At 33.8% G+C, this 22,996-nt stretch overlaps 1 protein-coding gene across 6 annotated transcripts in view; it reads right to left on the minus strand.

Moving 5' to 3' along the window:
• Window positions 1-7,561: 7,561 nt before the first annotated feature.
• TDRD1 (tudor domain containing 1) overlaps window positions 7,562-22,996 on the minus strand; it is a 68,565-nt gene continuing 53,130 nt past the window's right edge. For 2 of the 6 annotated variants that reach the window (XM_074233635.1, XM_074233631.1), the window contains 7 exons: window positions 15,410-15,526; window positions 14,335-14,451; window positions 13,056-13,223; window positions 12,221-12,445; window positions 12,008-12,045; window positions 11,836-11,923; window positions 11,323-11,447 (listed from right to left, as the gene is read on the minus strand). In XM_074233635.1, coding sequence (XP_074089736.1) covers window positions 11,329-11,447; window positions 11,836-11,923; window positions 12,008-12,045; window positions 12,221-12,445; window positions 13,056-13,223; window positions 14,335-14,451; window positions 15,410-15,526 — 872 coding nt within the window. In that variant the 3' untranslated portion in view covers window positions 11,323-11,328. Of the gene's footprint in view, window positions 10,155-11,322; window positions 11,448-11,830; window positions 11,924-12,007; window positions 12,046-12,220; window positions 12,446-13,055; window positions 13,238-14,334; window positions 14,452-15,409; window positions 15,527-22,996 lie in introns of those variants that run through there. The other 4 variants (XM_074233633.1, XM_074233634.1, XM_074233632.1 and 1 more) reach the window with 4 other exon arrangements.

Consider the following 22,996-nt stretch of genomic DNA (forward strand, 5'->3'; position numbering starts at 1 on the left):
GCCGCATCTACCGAGACCTCCTCAAGGTGTATTTTTTGTTTTAGGTTTTTTGCAAGGCAAATGGAGTTAAGTGGCTTGCCCAAGGCCACACAGCTGGGGCTGGATTTGAACTCGGGTACTCCTGACTACAGGGCCCATACTCTATCCCCTGCGCCACCTACCTGCCGCCCCCGTCAAGGTGTATTCTTGATCATCCTCTTCTCCCTCAGCCTTAATACTTTCCAGAACTCAAGGAGATAAATATTGAGATATTTCTGTTTACCTGTCAACTTATCAGGGCAACAAGCATTTATTAAACACCAGATATCTGATCTTATCTCTTATACTTGTTTCTTCCTTAAGGATATGATTTCTCTCACATCACACTCAATTTGGGTCAATGTACAACATGGAAACAAAGTAAAGACTGACAGATTGCTTTGGGGGGGAGTAAGATGGGGGAAAATTGTAAAACTCAAAATCTTTAATAAAAAAAAGATTATGCTGACAGCTAAATAGTAAGAGTCGTTCCTGCCTCTCAAGAATTTACATTCTAATGGGGAAAGAACAAACAAAAAGAATCAGAAACGATCAGGACATTAGGGACAAAGTTCAGGAGAGTCAGGCTTGCAGCCCTAAGATGCGGCTAACTGGGGCATTCTTTAGATGGGGGTTCTAGGGGGCAGCTAGGTGGCAGTGGATAAAGCACTGACCCTGGAGTCGGGAGGACAGGGTTCAAATAGGACCTCAGACGCTTAATTACCTAGCTGTGTGACCTTGAGCAAGTTGCTTAACCCCACTGCCTTAATAAAAAAAATTACTATAAAAAATTGGGGTTCTGAAAGGTGTCCACCAATCAGAGAAGGTGACCACAAGAGATGAAGGTAGCTGTAATGAGTGTTTAGGGTATGGTGAGTTTCCAGAATAAAGAAGTTTCTGAGACTTTGAGAAATATGGATGAGTCGAGTAGAGTCTAAAGAGGAATATAAACCATGAGCAGACACAGGTCTCTAACAATGTCCTGTTACATTTTAAGGGAGGGAATTGGACTATCTAGCTTCTAAGCTTTATGTGTTTGATCTTCTGACTATAGGTTCATGAACCACTAAACTAGGTGCATGGGAGAATATACCCATTATGAAAACTACTTCCTACAAATCTAGTAAGCTATGAGAGAACCACATGATGGGGCACTTTTTGAAAGCATCATGGCCAACATTTAAGTGCCTTCAACATACTCGAAACTGTTTTAATTATTGGAGATACAAAGGCAAAAGTGAAGCAGTTCTCTCTGGGTGACAACATAAATCAGCAGATACTAAATACAGCCAAAGTCATGGCGGAGGGGGGAGGGGGAACCAGTCACTCAAAACTGGAAAATAAAGGCCCCATGAAGAAGTGGACACTTGAACTGAGCTTAGAAACAAATTTGAGATTCTAAGAGGTAGAAGTGAAAGATGGCATTCCTAGCAAGGGGGGAGGTAGAAGTAGGGGCAGAAGCCTGTGCAGATGAGGAACAAAGTAAGTGTGAAGAACAGGAATAGCCACTAAATGATGTTCATTATTAGGTGTATAATGACCTAGGAGTCAGGAGGACCAGAGTTCAAATGCAGCCTCAGGACACTAGCTGTGTGATCTCACTTAAGCCCAATTGCCTCACATCCAGTCGTCCCAATTCCTATCTGGCCACTTGATCTTAGATGACTCTTGGAGGAAAAGGTGAGGCTGGTGACTTCTCACAACCCCTTCACCCAAATCCAATTCATGTGCTTGTCAAAGCATCACCTGTCATGTCTTCCTTAAAAACGGACAAACATTATTCTCTATCCACTAAAGGTTACAAACCTCATATCTTATCTATTACAGTTTTCTAACCGGTTTTCCTGCCTTTAGTCTCTCCCCTCTCCAATCCATCTTCTACATAGCTGCCAGATTCTTATTTTGAATGCACAGGTTAACTTATCTACACAATAAGTTTCAGTGACTCATTACCTCTAGGATAAAACATGAATTTGTTTTCAGAAAGCCTTTCATAACCTACCTACATTGCCTTTACTTTCTTGCATTGACTGTTCCATACCTGAAATTCACTCCTTCCTAACCTCAGCATCCTTAGCTGTCCAAATGCTACCACTTTCCCAAAGTCTAGTACTCATTATTTTCTATTTGTTTCTCTAATAAAATCCAAGTTGCTCATTTGTCTAGTATTCCTTTCCCCTTACAGGGTTTGGAACATAGTAAGCATGATATGTTAACCATTAGAAAATGCTTATTAGTGGATTAGTGGACAGCGATAAGACAAGGTTGCAATTGGCTATTGAGTGGAGGACTGTTAAAAGTTAAACTGGTCAAGTATAGGCCTAGGAAGGGAGAAAAGTATGCCCAGAAAAGGGATGAGGATCTTGGAAAAGACTGAGGGATGGTCATGGTGATAACAAGTGATTTAGGGAAAAAATAGAATGTTCTGCTAGAGGTTTTCCAAAATGCTGAGACGACTTGCTGAGTTAGGACGCCCAGGTGTTTAATAGAATTGGTTGGTAGTGAGGATATCAAGTAGAGACAGAAAGGAGTAAAATATAGAAGGGGATGAAGATATGTCTCCAAAATATTTTGACATAATATATTGGGATTTGATTTTATTAAAATGAGGAAATACAGAATCGTTCTTACAAAAAGCACACAGTATTGTTATAAGTTCTAGGTCTTCCTTATTTACTGAAAATAATTTAGAATATTATTTTTCAAAAATATCTTTAAAGTTATACATCTCTAAGCCAATAATGCTAGGTCATTAGCTCTATCAAATTCCATAATGGAAATCTATTTCAAAGATAAAAAAATCAATTTTATTATAAAGATCACTAATCACTAGATTATTGGATATCACTGAAATCTTCATTGATAATATTCTCATCCAGCTGTCTCAATTAAAGAAATCTTTTAAATGACTTATAAATTATATTGAATATGAATAACTTCATTAAATATTTTTGTCTATCCATACTTTCCTTTTCATGGGTATGGTTTTTTTTGGCTCAGCATTATTTGGAAAGTTCCTATTTTATTTCTCATACTGGATCTTATAATACAATATTGACAATTTTTTTTAGGTTTCACCCATACTGGTACACATTTATGTTTCTTGCTTCTAGTTTTCTGCCATTGAAATAAAAATTTTAATGCTGTAAAATTCTTAGAAAGTTCTTTAAAAAAAATAAAGTTTGGTCCCAACAATGAAATTATTGCATCAAAGGGTGTGATCTTTATAACTAACTCATTTCAAATGACTATACTGACTTGCAATTCCATCAGTAGTGCCTATTTCTCAACAACATTCTAGCAATGAATGCTGTTTTACTTTTTGCCAATTTTATGTGTTTGGTTGATAACATGAACATCTCCCAATATTTTTTTTTGCAAGGCAGTGGGGTTAAGTGGCTTGCCCAAGGCCACACAACTAATTATTAAGGGTCTGAGGTCACATTTGAACTCAGGTACTCCTGACTCCAGGGCTGGTGCTCTATCCACTGGACCACCTAGCCACCCCAATTTCTGTAGAAAATTATTTTTTCACATACTTTTTTACCCACTATGGCCGGGGAATTGACTAAATTTTTTTTTACATTTCCTTAGGTTTTATTTACCATCTTCCTAATCTAATTCATTTTGTTGTTGTTTTTATGTGATGTATTGGCAGCTTTTCTTGTCCTCAGGGTAATCTCCTCCACAACTATTTTTTTTTTAGGTTTTTGCAAGGCAAATGGGGTTAAGTGGCTTGCCCAAGGCCACAACTATTTTCTAATACAATATTATTCCTAAAATCTTTGTCACCCATGAAGAGAATTGTGAATGTAAAAATTTGGTGGATATAAATTGACTACCACCTGCTCTTCAGATATAAATTGACTACTATGGAAAAGATAATTATGAATGTAACAAAATTTATAATCTTAAAGACTGCTAAATCTTGTCAAATAGGGTGGAAATCCCCATTCTTGATGTAAATCGACTACCACTGATTCATTGTTTATTGTAAAATTTCTATCCTGATCTCTTTAGGATTCACCTTCTACCTAATTCCAGGTCCAATAAAGGGAAGGGAGTTCACCTTTTTGCCCTCAAGAGGTAAAAACATAAAAACCTGGGTTGGACTCCACTCTAGGCCCCCAGTCTTCTCTGACTTGCTGATCCAGTCAAGCTCACTCTGCTCCTTTATCTCTTCATCTACCATTCTCTTAAGTGTTGCTACTTATTTGATATTTTTTTTTCCACCCTTGCTTTCCTGAGTCTGAATAATGATTCCTCATAGGCAGAACTGAACTCAAGTAGCCAGTGGCTACAATATGCCTAAATCAAGGGTTCTTAACCTGATTCGCATCATGAAACCTCTGTGCCAGTCTGGTGAAGCCAATGGGGACCCCCTTTGCAGAAGTGTTTTTAAATGCACAAAACACATTAAGATTACAAAGGAAACCAAAGGAAGATGTAATCCCCCCCCCCCCCAAGTTTACAACTCTTCCTTAAATCTACCTATGGGGTACACAAAACCCAATTAAGAATGCCCAACAAATACATTCCTTACCAAATGGCTATCCAATTTTCAAAGTCTACAAATATTTCTTCAGCTTTTTTCTCTAAAAGTTTACAAAAAATATTTTTATATATAGAAGTTTATAAAAGTTTTTAAGTTTTATAAAAGAACTAATTTATGTGGATTTGCTGGATGACAAATATCTTTATCCGGTCTTCTTTCTCTTCTAGTTTTGATGACTGTTTTGTAATATTTTAGTGTGGGAATGAAACCACCTTAATGTTTCCCCAACATGCCCCTTGATATTCCCTGTCCATCTGCTTTTCAACATAGATTTCATTATCCTTATACCCTGTTCTATAAAGAATCTCTATCAACAGCTGTGAGAACTCTGATTTCACTGGTATATAAAACTGATGAAGCTCCCTCACCCAAGGCAGATCAGTACCTGTTTGCAAGTTCTCATCTCAGTAAATGAGTTATCTGGGCTAATGAAAGGTTAAATTGTGTTGTTAATCTAAATTCATTCATAAATATTGATTGTCCCTACGATCACTTTAAGAGAATTAGCTATATATATATATATATATATATATATATACACATATGAATTAACTTGTATTTTAAATGGGTAAATCCCCCATGTTTGCCGATCACTATACATTTTTAATTGTTTTCCTGATCCATTTGGATACTAAATAAGAATTCAAATGAATTTTCGAAGTTAATCTTGTATCCTGCAATCTTGTGACACATTTGGTTGAAACATTTGCTAGATAAAATATGATCATATAAAAATATTGCAACCTCTTAATTTCTAGCATTAATCCATCCAGTATCTTTTCCCTGTTTTATTATAATCTTATATTGCCAAAAACTCCAAGTAAAAAAAATGGTCACTGAGTATCCTTATTTTGTATATTTAGTGTGCAAACTTTTTTCACTATCTCTCCAAAGTCATGCAAACTGTTGAAGATTATATATACACTAAAGCAGAGATTCATAACTCAAGGTCTGTGAACCTGTAGATTTTAAAATATATATATTTTCAACATAATTTGTTTCCTTTGTTATCCATGTATTTAAAAACATTATTCTGAGAAAGGAGTTTACAGACATCACCAGACTGCCCAAAGCATCCATGATCAGAAAGTTTAATAAGAGGTTCATTAAAGCTTTACTAATACTGCAAAAATTAAGAATAGACTACAGAATCAGTAGTTCTACTTTTGACTGCCTTTTACATGTGTGACTGAGCAAGTGACAGTGTCTCTGGACCTTTCTGTCCAAATCTGTAAAATTAAGGAGGACTGGTCTTTTATGGAATCTTCCTATTCTAACTCCTTAAAAATTCCTCCCATATTGAGAAGAATAAAATGTTAAGACCTACCCTAAGATAAGAGAATGAAAAACATTAGCAAAGGGAGGGGGTGGAGAAGAAAAACTAGTCCCACAGTGTAGTAAATCCAAATACATTTAAAACAAACCCAAAATTGAAGGTGTTTTGGAAAATCTGAACAAAAGTTATGGACAAGAGAGGGGTTTGAGTCAAGGAGATGAAAGAACAAGAAACAATGCATAGAAATAAAAAAAGTAACAAAGGAAAACATAAAGGTCTTAATTCTGTACTTCTAGCCACATAACAAAGTCTATGGGAGACAGGAATGCTGAATTAAGAGAAAGAAAAAGAGAACAATGTACCTACCACCTTCCTTCCCTTCAGCAAGTTCAAGATTTAACAGACTGGAAAAACAATGCTAAGACTCCATCTAAAGCTTAAAAGTGAGATTTATAATTCAACTGAATTTAGTTCATGTATCTTTTTTTGTGTGCTGTTTTTGCATATTATACACACAAATATTCATACACATGTGTATGTATGATATGTACACATAAATATACACATATGCTTTGTACAATACTAAAAACAAAATATAATGTAAACTTCTATGGGAAAATGAATGTTTACACATTTCATTTTTTAACACAGCCCATTATCAACCAGAAGCAAGTAGATGGCTCAGTGGGTGGCATGCTGGCTCTGGAGTCAGGAAGAACTAAGTTCAAATCAACTTTTAGACACTAGCTTTGTGACCTTGGGCATGTCACTTAATCTGTTTACCTAGGAAGTACCCAGGTTTCTCAATGGATAGAACACAGGGCCCTGAGTCAGGTAACTGTATGGCTATAAGCAACTCATTTAATCTCTGGTTTGTCTTAATCCACTGGAGAAGGAAATGGCAAACCATTCTAGTATCTGTCAAGAAAAAACTGAGTCATAAAGAATTGGATATGAATGAACAACAAAATATCAAAAGGGCACAAATTAAAATCCTACTTTGATCTTGATGTGTTTTATATAGAAATCATGGCAACCATAAAAATAGGCAATAAGTAAATAGTTAATTCAATCATAATGGAAACAGCAGCAATAAACAACAATGAATTTGGAACTTTTCATTGTTTCTAGTATCTTTTAATAAAGATATTTATTAAAATTCATTTTTATGGCCTGAGTATCATGCTATACTAGTCACTAAAATAAAAATAGCAAGCACTTATAAAACACTTTTAAATTTACGAAGTGCTGGGGGCAGCTAGATGGCACAGTGGATAGAGCGCTAGTCCTTGAGTCAGGACTGGAATTCATATCTGACCTCAGACAGTAATGGTCTAAATGTAATTGTGGACAAGTCACTTAACCCCATATAGCCTTAAATAAAAAAAAAAGTTTACCAAGTACTTTATATGTTCCTTCACATAAAATGAATCTGTGGCCTCCTTTCTAAGGCAGGTGTTCTTAACCTTTGTTTTTTATTTTTTATTTTAAGACAATGGGGTTAAGTAACCTGCCCAAAGTCACAGTCAGGCAATTATCAAATGTTTTGAGGCCAGATCTAACTCCTGACTCCAGGGCTGGTGCTTATCCACTGCGCCACCTAGCTGCCCCTTAACCTTTTCTTGTGACATAGGATCTCTTTGGAAGTTTGATGGGGGAAAAAAATACTCATTCTCAGTGTAATCTTTTTAAATAATTTTTAATAAATAAAAATAAAAAAATAAAATAATCTTTAAATAATTCAAAGAAATTCTAAATTTCAGGTAGAGGTAAGGTGTAAATTTCTTTCTCCTATTCACATTCATAGACCCCCCCTGAAATCTATCCACTGACCCCAGGTTAAGAACCCTTGTTATCTGGCTATCTGGACTCAAAAAAAATCTAAATTAATATAAACATATATCATTCCCTCAGTTATTCAAAGAAACCTCACCTATGTATCTAATGGGGTACAGTGAGATGTTTCCTGCCTCAAAAACCTTAAATACTTAATAATTGTGACCTTTTTGTGATGCCCGTGTCATGAGTAAAAAGTAGCTTTACTCTCTTCATGAAATTGTGAGAGAAATAATGCACTGTGCCTATGGTCACACTGCTACAGAGATAAGCATTTTAGAAAGCTCTTGTCCCTTGATCCAGTCCTCCCTACTAAGCATATTGAGTGTTCTCTATGAAAGAAGGGAACTCTTGACTACCTGAATTTGGTTGGTAAAAGATATGTTCATCACAAAATATAGAACAAACCAGAACATTAGTAGAACATTTAATGACACCAAGTAAATTAAAGGGTTTTTTTAAAGTTAACAAAAACTATCATTAAAATCAGGGAGTAAAAAATGATTACAAGTCAGAACAAAATTATGATTAATAGGTACTAGTTACTTACAAAGGAATTTACTCCAACAACACTGGAATCAATATCCCTTGAAAAAAAGCATAAAAGCAGGAGGGACAGACATGTCTATCCCTTGTCACCCTCTTTAAAAAAAAATTCTTCACAGAGAAATGAATACTAAGATCAAAAGTGACCTTTTACAGAAAATTCAAGCCAAAACTCTATTGGTAATGATCAAATGTCATTTCAATAAATAACCATTCTAACAAAATAGCTAGATAACAAAAGGTTACTACCCTTCACTTATTTCAAGCAATATTCCACACAACTAAATTCCTGTACAACAACAGAGTAAGATGTACATTCCTTTGAACAGTGACATACTGGGATCTGACCTGTATTTGAAATAACACCTATTTTGTGCTATTAACACATGTGTTGACGACACACTTCAAAAATAACTTTCTTTGAAAGATTTTTTAATATATTTTTCTCCCTGTGATTTGAACTCCTTGGGAGGGAAAAGGTAGATGAAGATAGAACTAATCTTTAGCTTTTTATGTAAATAAGTTTTTTATATATACTGCTAAGTACCAAAGGGAATGTGGAAAACCTTTTGGGTAAAGAAACTAAGTATAAAGTAAAATCTTTGAAGTTATCATGGTGGGTTTTTTTTTAAATAAAGATTTCTAATTTACTAAAAGTTTTTGCAAATTTTATGGGGTTTATTTCTTCTTTCTTGTACAAGAAACCCAAATTTGAAATTCCATGTCTTCAATTGCTTTCACATCTCACTAAGCCTTCAGGAAATATTTTTAGCTAGAATTTCTATGACTATTAAACACAATAGAGTAAAAACACTTGTTTTCAGGCTATTTTCAAATAAGAAAAGGAAATGAAAAAGTACTAGCACATGGAAGTTCTGTAAGGAGGACAGGATAAGAAGTGGGAAAGATAAAATTCTCCTAAACAAAATGGGAGAATTTTAACATTTGGTAGATAAATACTGTTTGTCTGAGAAAAAGAATACTATTCAATGCAGAATATGAACTGAGCACATCCTTTATATGCCTTTGTTTTTTCATAGAAACTTGTTCATTCCTCTCAACTAGGTTGTGTTGAAGAAATTTATTTCTTATAAGGACAACTGCTTTTCTCTTTCAAATGCTATTTAGAATCAAATTCTACTCATCATGGATGGCTTTAGGTTTGAAAAAGAAAAATGATGGGAAAGATGCTGTATGCCAATGTCATTAAAAAAAGTCAGTTTAGAATTGGTATTGGATACAAAGAGATAGGGATAGAAAGAGACAGTGAGTGGTGTTGGTGGGAGTACACATTATATGGTTCTATGTTCTGGGAGGAAAAAACAGAAGCATTTTACCACCTAGGGAAAAAAAAAAGGAAGGGTGGTTAAAGTCATCTGTATGAAAGAGAAACCGCACTAAAAAGTAAAGGTGAAAGAAAGCAAAATACCAGATGAGTCTGGTCTCTCTTATGCTTAATTCCACTACATCCTAGCCACTTTTATTTCCCATTTTAATATGTTTCTTTCTTCCTTGCAATGACTACTTTTCTGATGGAACAGAAAATCAGCAGCCCTTGTGTATGCTTTATATAATAGGCTCACTTACTATGGTTCTCAAATTAGTCATTTTTCCTCCACATTTTGAACATAAAGAAGCATAGCTGAACAGAAATCAGTTTTGTCTAAGTGAAGCAGCAAATATAATTTCACAGATCTTCCATGCAATTAGGAAATAATTCCATCACATTATTATCATGGCTTTATATTTGATACACAATAGAAGATCCAGCCTTTCCACATGATTAAACAAAAGAAAATACATTTTCTATTGGTATGTATATTCAGAGTAATTGTTCCACCAGGTTGAGAGATGACAGCCAGGTTGCAGTACCACTTGTGTCCTAATCACCACAGCACTCTCATGTTTTGGTCAATTATTTTACTGAAAAGGTTGAAACAAAAGTGAAATATTTATAAGTTATTCTCAATTCAAGTACACATTATTAGTGAAATCCTTTATTACCCCCCCACCACAAAAATGTAGACTCTATACCATGACACAATTCACAAATTTCTCCAATGATGAAAACACATATTATACTTCAGGCCTACCAGTCACATATACTGAAGATATGGTTTGGAAGGTTGAAAAAAATAATGTATTATATAGGAAGGAGAAATCAAATCAACATTCTTCATAACACAGACCTTGGTTTCATGTCCTGACATTCATCTCTTCTAAAAAAGTTATTCTAATATTGCATCCGGGTGTGCAGATGACATCCTAGATGTAGTCACTAATAGGGAGGGGCATTCTCCATTAAAGTTCCACTTCCATGCTGTATCATGGTACAGAAGTGACCCTGGATTATTGAAAGTTATATCAGCACAACACAAGCTCTAACAAGTCTACCACCAAGCTGGAAAGGCTTCTAATTCAGCCTTATGATGTCTAGCTAAGTTTGGGAAGATTCTTCAGATCGGTCACCAGGTGATGAGATTTTTGGTCACAGCAACTCATGAAACCAACTACCAAACACAAAGAAGGTACATGAACTATGTACCCACACTGTTGAAATCACACTTCTTTTGTCATACCGAAGAATAGTATTCCATCACATAGATTTCTTGTTTATCTACCAATCCTGTCAAAAGGCTGCCTTCAGGGATTAGTAAAACTGAAAATACACACCATTTTCCACCGAAATAGATCAATTTTACAGATGAGAAGATTAAGGCACAACAGTTAAATTTTTAATGTGATTTAGTGATAGAACGGTTACGTTTTTTCCATAAATATTCCTATGGATCAATAGTTCATGAAGCTGGCTTTGATTTTTAATATGTATTTGAGTTATAAGTAGCTCAATAAAGGATAACTTTTACAGAAGTCAATATGTATTTTTTAAACACTGAAAACCTTAAATTAAATCAAAGATCCTATTACAACCTTAAGTTAAAAACCAACATTTATCTTTCATTATTCATCCACTAGATTAGTTTAGAAGTTGGATAGTTTTTGTGTTTAAGAAAATAAAAGTTAACAAACCAAGAAAGTCAACAAACAACTGAGAAAGTCAACAAACAAAAATGATGGGAAACTTCCACCACACCATTCAATTAACATTTATTGAGTGCCAGGATTTGCAGATTATACCCAAGTCATTGAAGTCACAAATCAAGATTTGTTTTGATATGAAATATATTGCTTCCTCCAAATGCTTTCCAACTGCCACTATAAAAAAATATATATACATAAAGATCTATGCAAAACTTTCTCTATAAAAGTGAACTAACATAAGAAATTTCCCTTTAAAATCTGCATGTATAGGTCCATGACTCAACTAAAGGTTGTACATTTCAAAAATTAAAAAAAAAACCTAAGCTATAATTAAATAAGCAAATTCTACAACCCCAACTTCTTTTGTATAGGATTGTCATCAGCAGTAGTAAACTGTAACAGATATCATATACAAATTAAGATAACCTGATACCAAATCCTAGGTAATTAGGTTTTGGATTAAAGTTATTACAAAATGTAAGATACATTTAAACAACATTTCACTATGATTACACTCAGCAGGTACAAAAAAATAAATCACGTGTTATTTAACATACTTAACTTTTTAGCAACTTTTTCATTTCAGTAAATTTATCTTGATTTGCTGGGTTATTTAAAAGGAAGAGTAGTATCTGTTCATGTTTTTCCACCTATGGGTATAAATGACAAAATTATATTTGCTATTACTAAAAATTTGCAAAGTTAGTTTTCATTTTTAATGGAATTTAACTTACTTGTTTCCTTAACTCTATGCAGCAACAATTAGTCTCTCCTATGAGGAAATACAAGAAACTATTAGGAAATTAATAAAATGTGTTAAAATAATAAAAGTACTCTAAATACAAACTCATCTTTCACTTTTAGATATTCCTACATTAAAATTTGTTTTACTAATTTTACTAACAAATAATTCTAAAAGTGTAATTCTAAGTTTGGGGGAAAATTACCTTTATTCAAAACATTTTGATTTTTAGTGATGTGCTTTGCCAGACCTTCCATCACTAGCTTCTCAGCTATGTTAATAGTGCCATTTTCAGAACATTTTTCAACAGACACTGCATGGACATTCTCAATGATTCCTTTTACTGAAACCATGACATTCTGATTCAACATGAGTTTTTTTAATTGCTCTATTACTACTGGAGACCATCCCTCATCCAATTCCATTATTCCTGGAAAAAAAATTTTTAAGAATTAACTAACAAAACTGACATCATTCCCACATTCCATACTTCTGTAAGTCATAAATAAAAACTCATTAGCCTCATTTAGAAGCTCACTGATAAGTCAAGTGCATTATTATCAATCATCTTTTGCAATGCTTTCAGTTTTACAATTTTTCTCCCTCCCTCCCTCCCTCACCTGCCCCCCTACCCCAACAGAAAGCAATAAGTTATATATTTATAATCATGCTAAACATAGATTGAAACTGAATGTGTTGTAAGATAAGAATTAGATCCCAATGGAAGAAAACATTAGAAATAACAAAAATACATAATAAAAAATATATTAGACAACTTTTAAAAATTGAAGATAATAAGCTTTGGACTTCACTTAAACTCTACAATTCCTTCCCTGGATATAGATATCAAGTGCATTATTAAAACAGAGGCATGCATATGAATTAACACTATGTTTGTATGTAATAATATGTATTAATATATTAATATTTAGAAGGCTTTAGGGTTAGAAAAACATCAGTTCATGTAGGGAGACATATCAACAAGATAGAACAAACTTACAAAAAAATTCACATTTGGAAAATAACTTCCAAAAATTTACCTTCAAATGAGCACCTAATTATTTGAAAAGGAAGTTCCAGGTAGCTGGTGGTGATTGGCTGAACTCGAGAAAAAGGCAGAGTTTCAATGTTTCCATAGTCAGCATAGAGTACTTTTATGTCAGATTCTGAGACTTTCAGGATGATAGCACGGTACCAGTAATTGTCACCTAAAACATGAGACCTCAAATAAGAAATTACGTTTAATGTTCTCATCCCTTGGAAGATGGACAGTAATAATTTTAAATCACTCAAACAGTTTCAGTTTGCATATAAGAAATGAGAAATTTTACATATTTTTTTAACCAGCCAAAATTGCTTCATTCTCTGTTATGTTACCAAATGTATAGCCTGCTATGGCAGACATTGTGAAGTTGAGTCAACAGTCATCCAAGATTATTTGCCTGTCCTTAAAATTTGAGAGATTAGGCAAACGTATCTAGCTCAGAAGTTTAAAGCTTACTCCTTTCATTTGTTTCCAAATTGTTTATTTTCATTTTTTTAAAAAACAAATTAAGTATAACAATTATGGACTTCTACTGTTAACAAATCATTAGGTTTTTTTTTTTAAATCAGCATTTTATCTTTCCCAACATAAAACTACATTAGGAATCTTCAAGAAAGACATTCATTCTCTCAATACCAGAAGGTAAACATTTTATCTCCTCTGAACAAAACTTCCCTGTTGTAGAACTTGAAAAAAAAAAATCAGCATTTTATACATTAACTCAAAATTCATCCAAAAGCAACAGTGTAGTTTAGAATGCACTAACCTACTTATTTTTTTTTTAAAAGCATCACTTTGATTCTCATGCTTTTGACATAAACCTACAACATAAGGACACCTAACATCTCTTTGCTCTTCTAAACATAACTATTTGGATCTGTTTTCGTATCTCTACCCTTTCAGTTTTCTTAAATAAAATCAACTGCTTTCTACTGTACTCAGGATGATGTGGAACATCTTTCATTATTTACATGCACATAATACCTCATATACAAATATGACATTTCTCAATTACCTCAAGTAGGACACTGACAAATTGTGTTTCTAGAAGAGATGTCTTTGCACAGATTATTCCAAATATGAACAAAGGCATAGATTTCAGCAACAGCTAGTCACAAAACAGACATACATTTTCTCCATACACTAGCATCATACCACCCATGACCTTTGGCTTTGTTAACACTCTTCTAAACAACCTAGCTGGAAGTGAATACCTTTAGGAGCTTAATAAATATATAAATATATGGTTATTTCTTTAATGGAAAGATCCTTACTTGTGAATCTGGCACAGCACACATCTCCAATTCTTGGTTTAAAGAGAACTCTATTTTTCTGAGAGTTGCAGTGTTCTGTTAATTTAATTGTCATCAAATTTAATTTTTCTTGGTCTGCTTTAAACATATAAAAAAAGTTATTCTTTAAGCAATTTTAGGTTGCATACATTTCATTTTAATCAAGATTAGCAGAAATAATAATTTAATCCATCATTTCAAATATATTTAGACAAATACACACACACACACACACACACACACACACACACCTGGGTGCTATGTGAATTGTCCTTTGCAGTTTTTAAAAAGAGATAGTCATTCTTATTTTGGCTTCTGTTACTTGTGAGACTTTCAGAATTCTTGGGTCCCAGATTTTTTTGTAAAGTTATTTTTATACATAGTTCTCTTTAATATTAGTTGATAAGATGAAGTCAGGTACAAAACAGATTTTTAGCTTTCATCATACTTCTAAACTTATTATTTTTTCAAAAATTAAGGCTTTGAGGTTGAAATGACAACTTCTTAAAGAACCTCTACCCAACTTAAATTTGTCTAATTGCTTTGATAATTTATTATCTCATATCCAAATACTTAAGCCTTGAAAACAGAAATTTTCATGCAAAAAATGAAAGGGATTAGTAATAAAATTTTCAAGGTTAAATTAGAAAACATTGGCATGAAACAACTAGATACAGTAGAACTCTTGATTAATTTAATTAGAATTCTTAGGCAAATGTTTTTTGATTAATTAGAAAATGCTTTTCATTTCAACTCTCATTGCTAAAAATATTTTTGAGATATGCCACCTTCCTTTCTTAGGATATGAAACAATTAAAAGTTTCTTTGAGCATTATTATCATATAATATCATAAATATATTACATAGAAACAAAGTTAATGTGTTGACTCAAAGACAACCTAAATTACTGACATGCAAACCAAGGTAAATTTCTCTCCTAAAAATTCAAGTCACAGCAAAATTACAAATAAGGAATATAACTTGTTTCACCGTGTGTGTGTGTGTGTGTGTGTGTGTGTGTGTGTGTGCGCACAAACATCAAAATTTCGTTTCTTACCTCTATTCTCAATTGGTAATGCATAAAACAAGCTTGGGCTTGTTATTTCTAGAATACAAGCTGGTATAATTTCATCAACTGGAAATTCTATTGTCTTCCACTGGTCAGAAGAGGTAGCTAATAGGATACAAAATGTAGTTCTTGCATTAAATCTATACAAAATGGAAATAAGAATGTAACTCATCAACGTGTAGTTATTAAATATGTAATGGCAAGCATTTTGGTTACATATTGAGAGTACAAAGAAAAAACTAAAACAGTCTCTGGAGTTATATTCTACTGATACTGAGTGAAATGAAGAGAATTAGAAGAACATTGTACAGATTAACAACACTGTGTGATAATTGGCTAGGCTTAGCTCTTCTCAGCAGTACAATGATCAAAAACAATTAAGGATTTATGATAGAAAATGCTGTCCACATTCAGAAAAGGAACCATGGAGGCTGAATATATAGTAGCATAGTATTTTCAATTTTAAAAATATTTTTATGTTCCCCCCTCATTGTTTTTTGCCCTTTTAATTCTTCTTTCACAACATGATTAATATGGAAACGTTTACTGTAGTTGTACATGTATAACTATATCAGATTACTCACTGTCAAGAGAAGGGGGGAAGGAAGGGGAGAAAAATGTGAAACTCAAAACACTACAGAAAAATGAATACTGAAAATTTTCTTTCCATATAGTTGGGAAAATAAATATTTTTTTTTTTTGGCAAGGCAATGGGGTTAAGTGGCTTGCCCAAGGCCACACGGTTAGGTAATTATTAAGTATCTGAGGCCACATTTGAACTCAGGTACTCTTGAGTCCAAGGCCAGTGCTCTATCCACTGCGCCACCCAGCCACTCCAATAAATTTTTTTGAAAAAGAGCTATATTCTAATGAGTGAGACAACACATACATTCAAACATGAAAACTTCCAGGGCAGAGTTAAGATGATAGCATGAATCTAGCATGCTCCCAGCCTCTACAAAGATATTAAAGCTACAGATCCCCTTCTCCCCACCATGAAAAGAGAGAGAGAGAGAGAGAGAGAGAGAGAGAGAGAGAGAGAGAAAGAAGTAAGTTTTCAACAGTAGACATCATATCTATATAAACATCTTCAATAAAGATCTGTCTCTTCAAGGGGGGATGGAACGGGGAAGTAAAGCCCAGCTAGGTGGGAGAGCAGGAAAGCCAGCAGCAGGCTTTTAGCTGCAGTGCAGCCCAGGTCCCAGCATCTAGACAGTAAGCCAGCACCCTAGACAAAGTCTGAACCCTGGGACTACTGGGACAAAGATAAGACAATGGGGTGGGAACAAACCTCTGCATAGGCATCTTCTGGGCTGCACAGACAACATCTTGGCCAATGAAAAATCAGCGAACAGACTCCAGTCTCATCAGAAAAATCTTGGGTCTATACTCCATATCAAAAATGAGTAAAAAAACTAAAAGAGCTCTAACCTTAGAAAGCTACTATGCAAATAGATGATAAAAAATGCCACCTCAGAAAAAGAAGTGACAAGTTACCTACAAGGGGAGTCTAAAAGGAGTCTATGAATTGGACTCAAATCTAAAATGTCTTAGAAGAATTTTAAAAAGAATTAAAAAAACAAAGAAGTGAGGAAGAAGAAAAAAAAGTAAAAAAAAAAAAGAAATGAGAGTCATGCAGGAAAATTATGAAAACTGACCAAATCAACTCCTTCAAAAGTAAAGCTAAGAAAGGGGAAAAGGAGTATAACTTTTTTTTTGTTTTTTTAGGTTTTTTTTTTTTTTGCAAGGCAATGGGGTTAAGTGGCTTGCCCAAGGCCACACAGCTAGGTAATTATTAAGTGTCTGAGGCCGGATTTGAACTCAGGTACTCCTGACTTCTGGGCCAGTGCTCTATCCACTGCGCCACCTAGCCACCCTGGGAGTATAACTTTTCAAAAAATAAAATTGACCAACTGGAAAGGGAATATAACTCAGCAAAAAAAGTAAAATTAAACAACTGGAAAAGGAAACACAAAAGGGCTGTAGGGCTATGGTTGGAGTACTATAGAGATGGAGGGAGAGAGTACTTAAGAGGGACAGGACATAAAAACATTACGAAAAGATATGCTTTGCTTGAAACTCTGGCTAAAATTGGAATACTAGGGGGGGAGTGTGGAGTTACAAATGAATACATGAAATGATTTAGCTTTGCATGATATTTTGGCTCATAAGGATTATGTGTCCATGGAAGGTACTTGAAAAGGGGGTGAGGTAAAAAGTGATTATAATTTGATGTGATTCATGATTCTTGAGAGATGTATTTCTATAATGAGACAGAAGGGGGCAAGGGTACTTAGTGACTATGAGGCAATGCTGCTTATCAATCAAGCAAACAAGCAATCAACTTTTGACTGATTGTACTTTGATAGTATTTCTATCAAATTAGATAAAAGGAGTATATTTTGACAAGGGGATGTAAGTACAAGACAGGGCTAAAATAATAAAAGCATAAAAAGAGGGTCTATTTAGGAGAAGGCTAAATAACACTAGGTGAAGAGGCACAAAGATCTAGAGGGAAAGAAAGGAGGGTGTAGACACTGAATAAGTCCTACTCAATAATTTGGCCCAGAGAGTGAATAATATATTTTCAATTGGATTTTAAAAATCTATCCTACCCTGGGGGGTGGGAGGAAAGGAAAGAAGGAATGATCAAAGCTAAGGCAAAGGTATAAATAAAAGTAAACAGAGAAAGGGGGTAAAACAATGGTGAGGAGAAATAAGAGGAAAAGAAAGAGAAAAGTATAAATGGGTAAAGACAGCATGGAAAAAAATACAGAATTAGTAATATTAACTGTAAATGTGAATGGAATGAACTCTCCCATAAAATGGAAGGGGGACTAAAAACTAGAATCCTACAATATAATCTTTACAAGAAACAGGTAAAAAAGTCTGGAGCAAAATATATTTATGCTTCAGTGAAAATAAAAAAATCAGAGATAATGATTCTGATATCTGACAAAGTAAAAGAAAAAATAGATCTCATTAAAAGGGATAAGGAAGGAAACTACATCTTAACAGTCATCCCAGACAATGAAGTTATATCATTATTAAATATATATGTATAGCTAGTGGTATAGCATTTAAATTTTTGATGTTGTCATCCTTCATTCTCAAAGAAAACCATTATAACAGGGAGGTGATGCCATGACAAGCACATGGATTGGATTTGAGGGAGGGGGGAGGGAGGCTATGCCAAATCACCAGTCTTACTTTCTCCTCCTGAGTCATCTGGTTCCAGTGGCCAGATATGAAGATGGCCCTGGATACAAGGCAATGAGGGTGAAGTGACTTGCCCAGAGTCACATAGCTAAAAAGTGTCAAGTGTCTGAGGCTGGGTTTCAACTCAGGTCCTCCTGACTTCAGGGTCAGTGCTTTAACCACTGTACCTCAAATATACTACAAGGAGACATAAACAGCAAAACTGTAATAGTGAAGGATCTCAACTTCCTTCTCTTAGAACTAGATAAATCTAACCACAAAATAAACAAGGGAGTCAAGAAGATGAATAAAATCTTTGAAAGCTTAGATATGATAGACCTCTGGAGAAAACTGAATGGGGATAGAAAAGAATATACATTTTTATCCACAGTACAAATCACCTATATCAAAACTGAACATGGACTAGGGCATAAAAACCTTACAATCAAATGGAGAAAAGCAGAAATAATAAATGCATACTTTTCAGGCCATGATACAATAAAAATTATATATAATTAACATGCATGGAATTATAAACCAAAAATTAATTGGAAACTAAATAATTCAATTTTATAGAACAAGCAGATCAAACAACAAATCATAGAAATAATCATTTCATCCAAGAAAATAACAATGAAGCATCATACCAAAATTTAAGGATTGCAGTCAAAGCAGTTTAAAAGTGAAATTTTTTATCTCTAAATGCTGATATGAATAAAACAGAGAAAGAGGAGATCAATATATTGACTGTGCAACTAAAAAAATTAGAAAAAGAACAAATTAAAGGTCCTAATTAACTATCAAATGAGAAATTTTGAAAATCAAAGCTCAATAAAATTGAAAGCAAGAAAACCACTGATCTAATAAATAAAACTAAGACTTGGTTTTAATGGGAAAAAAACTCCAATAAAATGGATAAACTTTTGGTGACTCTTAAAATTTTTTTTTATTTATTTAAGGCAATAGGATTAAAGTGACTTGCCCAAGGTCACACAGCTAGGCAATTTTTAAGTGTCTGAGGCCAGGTCCTACTGAACTCAGGTCCTACTGACTTCTAGGGTGCTCTATCCACTGCACTACCTAGCTGTCCCATTTTTGGTGAATCTTTGAAAAAAAATAAGAATACCATATTACCAGTATTAACAATGAAAAGGGCAAGCGCATCACTAATGAAGAGTAAATTTAACAGAATTCGGAGTTATTTTGTCCAATTGTATGCCAATAAATTTGATATCCTGAGTGAAATGGATGACTACTTACAAAGAATACAAACTATCCAGATTAACAAGAAATAAAATACTTAATAACCCCATTTCAGAAAAAGAAATTGAATAAACCATCAATAAATCCTCTAAGATTTATTGAAATAATCAGGGAAAATTTTAGGGGATTTGTGATGGAGAATACCATCTGTATACTGGAAGGAACTGTGGAGTTTAAATGGAGACCAAAACTTATTATCTTCAATTTTTAAAAGTTGCTTTATGTAATATGTACTTTTGCTATCTTTAATTCCTTTTGGATCTGATTCTTTTCTCATAACAAGCTCAATTCTGATTTATGCTTATCATGGATGCAAATTTAAAGCCTATATCAGCTTGCCTTCTGTTGGGGGGGAGGGAGAAAAACCTGTAAAACTCAAAATCTCCCCCCCCAAAAAATGACTGGTAGAAATAATTGTTTGTGATTGGAAAACAAAAAAATTTATATAATTAAAAAAAGAAAGTCTATAGGTCCAAAATGGAATTTTAAATGGATTCTACCAAGCATTTTGGAAACAATTCCAATTCTACATAAACTACTTAAAAAAATAAGAGGAGTTCTGCCAAATTTATGACACCAAAATGGTGCTGGTACCTAAATCAGGAAGAGTGAAACAGACAAAGAAAATTATAGACCAATCTCCCAAAAGAACACTGAAGCAAAAATCTTAATTAAAATTTTGGCAAAGATTACAACAAGTTATTACTAGGATAAAGCACTATGAACAGATAGGATTTGTACCATATATACACGGATGGTCCAACATTAGGAAAACATAACTCAACATAATTGAACCTATCAATAATAAAGGCAATGACAATCTTGATTTTTCTCAATAGGTGCTGAAAAAAATCTTTGACAAAATGTATCACCGACTCCTATTAAAATATTAGAGAATATAGGAATAAATTGGAGTTTTCCTTAAAATATTAAGTAATATCTATTTAAAAATCATCAAAAATATTATGGGATAAGCTAAGCATTTCCAATAAGATCAGGGGTGAAACAAGGATGCCCATTATCACCATTTCTTTTTTTTTTTAGGTTTTTTGTAAGGTAAATGGAGTTAAGTGGCTTGCCCAAGGCCACACAGCTAGGTAATTATTAAGTGTCTGAGACCGGATTTGACCATTTCTTCTCAATAAAGTATTAAATATGTTAGCTTTAGCAATAATATTAGAAAAAGAAATTGAAAGAACTGGAATTAGTAATGAGGAAGCAAAATTTTTATTCTTTGCAAATGATATAATGGTATACTTAGAGAACTTGAGAAAATTATCTAAAAAAAATTACCTGAAACAAATAACAAATTCAGCAAAGTAGTAGGATATAAACTAAACCTACATAAATCACCAGCACTTTCTATATATGAACAGCAAAGCCCAAGGGTAAGAGATAGAAAGAGAAATTCCTTTAAAAGTAACTGCAGCCAACACAAAATACTTAGAAATCTACCTCCCAAGACAAACTCAGAAATTTTATGATCACAGTTAGAAAACACTTTTCACACAAATGAAGTCAGATCTAAACTGGGAAAAAATCAATTGCTTATGATTAAGTTGAGCAAACATAATAAAAAATGACAATTCTATCCAAATTAAATTACTTATTCACTGCCATACCAAATAACTATTTTACCAAGCTAGGAAAATTAATAACAAAATTCATCTGAGCAACAGAAGATCAAGAATTTCAAGGGAACTGAAGAAAAAACATGTAAAGGAAGGTAGCCTAGCTCTACTAGATCTAAAAACTATACTATAAAGTGGCAGTCATCAAAACTGCCTAATACTGTTTAAGAAATAGAGTAATGGGTCAGTGGACTAGGGTAGGTACAAAAGAAACAGGAGTAAATGACTATAGTAATCTATTATTTGACAAACTCAAAGACAATAGCTTTTGGGATTAAAAATTCACTACTAGACAAGAATTATTGTAAAAATAGAAAAATGGTAAAAACTAAGCAGAGACCCACATCTCACACCCTATACCAAAATAAAGTCAAAATGGGTACAGGATTAGACATAAAAGGCAATATAGGTCTATGAAAAGGGGAGAACTGTATGACTAAACAATAAATAGAGTACATTAGAATTGCAAAATGGATGGTTTTGATTATATTAAATTAAAAAGGTTTTGTATTAATGAAGCCAATGCTTCCAAGACTAGAAGGAAAACAGAAAGCTGGGAAACAATTTTCACAGCTAGGGGTTCTGATAAAAGCCTAAGTTCTAAAACATACAGAACTAAATCAAATTTATCAGATTCCTCAATTGATAAATGGCCAAAGGATATGAACAGGCAGTTTTCAAATGAAGAAATTTTTTTTGGGGGGGGGATTTTTGCCAAGGCAATGGAGTTAATAAGTGACTTGCCCAAGGTCACACAGCTAAGTAATTATTAAGGGTCTGAGGTCACATTTGAACTCAGTTCCTCCTGATTCCAAGGCTGGTGCTTTATCCACTGCACCACCTAGCTGCCCCCCCCCCAAATTAAGAAGTTAAAGCTATATATGCTCATATGAATAAATGTTCCCAATCATTATTAATTAGAGAAATGCAAATTAAAACAACATGAGGTATTCACCTCACACCCATCAGACTGGCTAAGATGACAAAAAGGGAAAATGATCAATGTTGGAGAAATTGTGGAAGGACTGCAACATTAATGTATTGCTGGTGGTGTTGTGAAGTGAGCCAACCACTCTAGAGAGCAATATGGAACTCTGCCCAAAGAGCAACAAAACTGATCTTATCCTTTTGACACAGCAATACCAATACTAGGTCTATATCCAGAAGAAATCATACAAAATGATAAAAGTGCCACATATTCCAAAATATTCATAGTGGCTCTTTTTGTAGTGGCAATAAATTGGAAATCGAGGGGGTGGCCATCAAATGGGAAATGGCAGAACAAGTTATGAATGTTATGAAGTACTGCTGTTCTATTAGAAAACATAAATGGTCGATTCAAGAGAATCATGGAAAGAATTATAGGAACTGATGTTGAGTGAAGGGAGCGGAACCAAGAGAACATTATACACATTAACAACAACATTGTGAGATTATCAATCTTGATAGATGCATCTCCTCTCAGCAGTTCAGAGCTAGGACA

The sequence above is a fragment of the Macrotis lagotis genome, chromosome 4 (assembly GCF_037893015.1).
Source record: "Macrotis lagotis isolate mMagLag1 chromosome 4, bilby.v1.9.chrom.fasta, whole genome shotgun sequence".
Classification (NCBI taxonomy): Eukaryota; Metazoa; Chordata; class Mammalia; order Peramelemorphia; family Peramelidae; genus Macrotis; species Macrotis lagotis.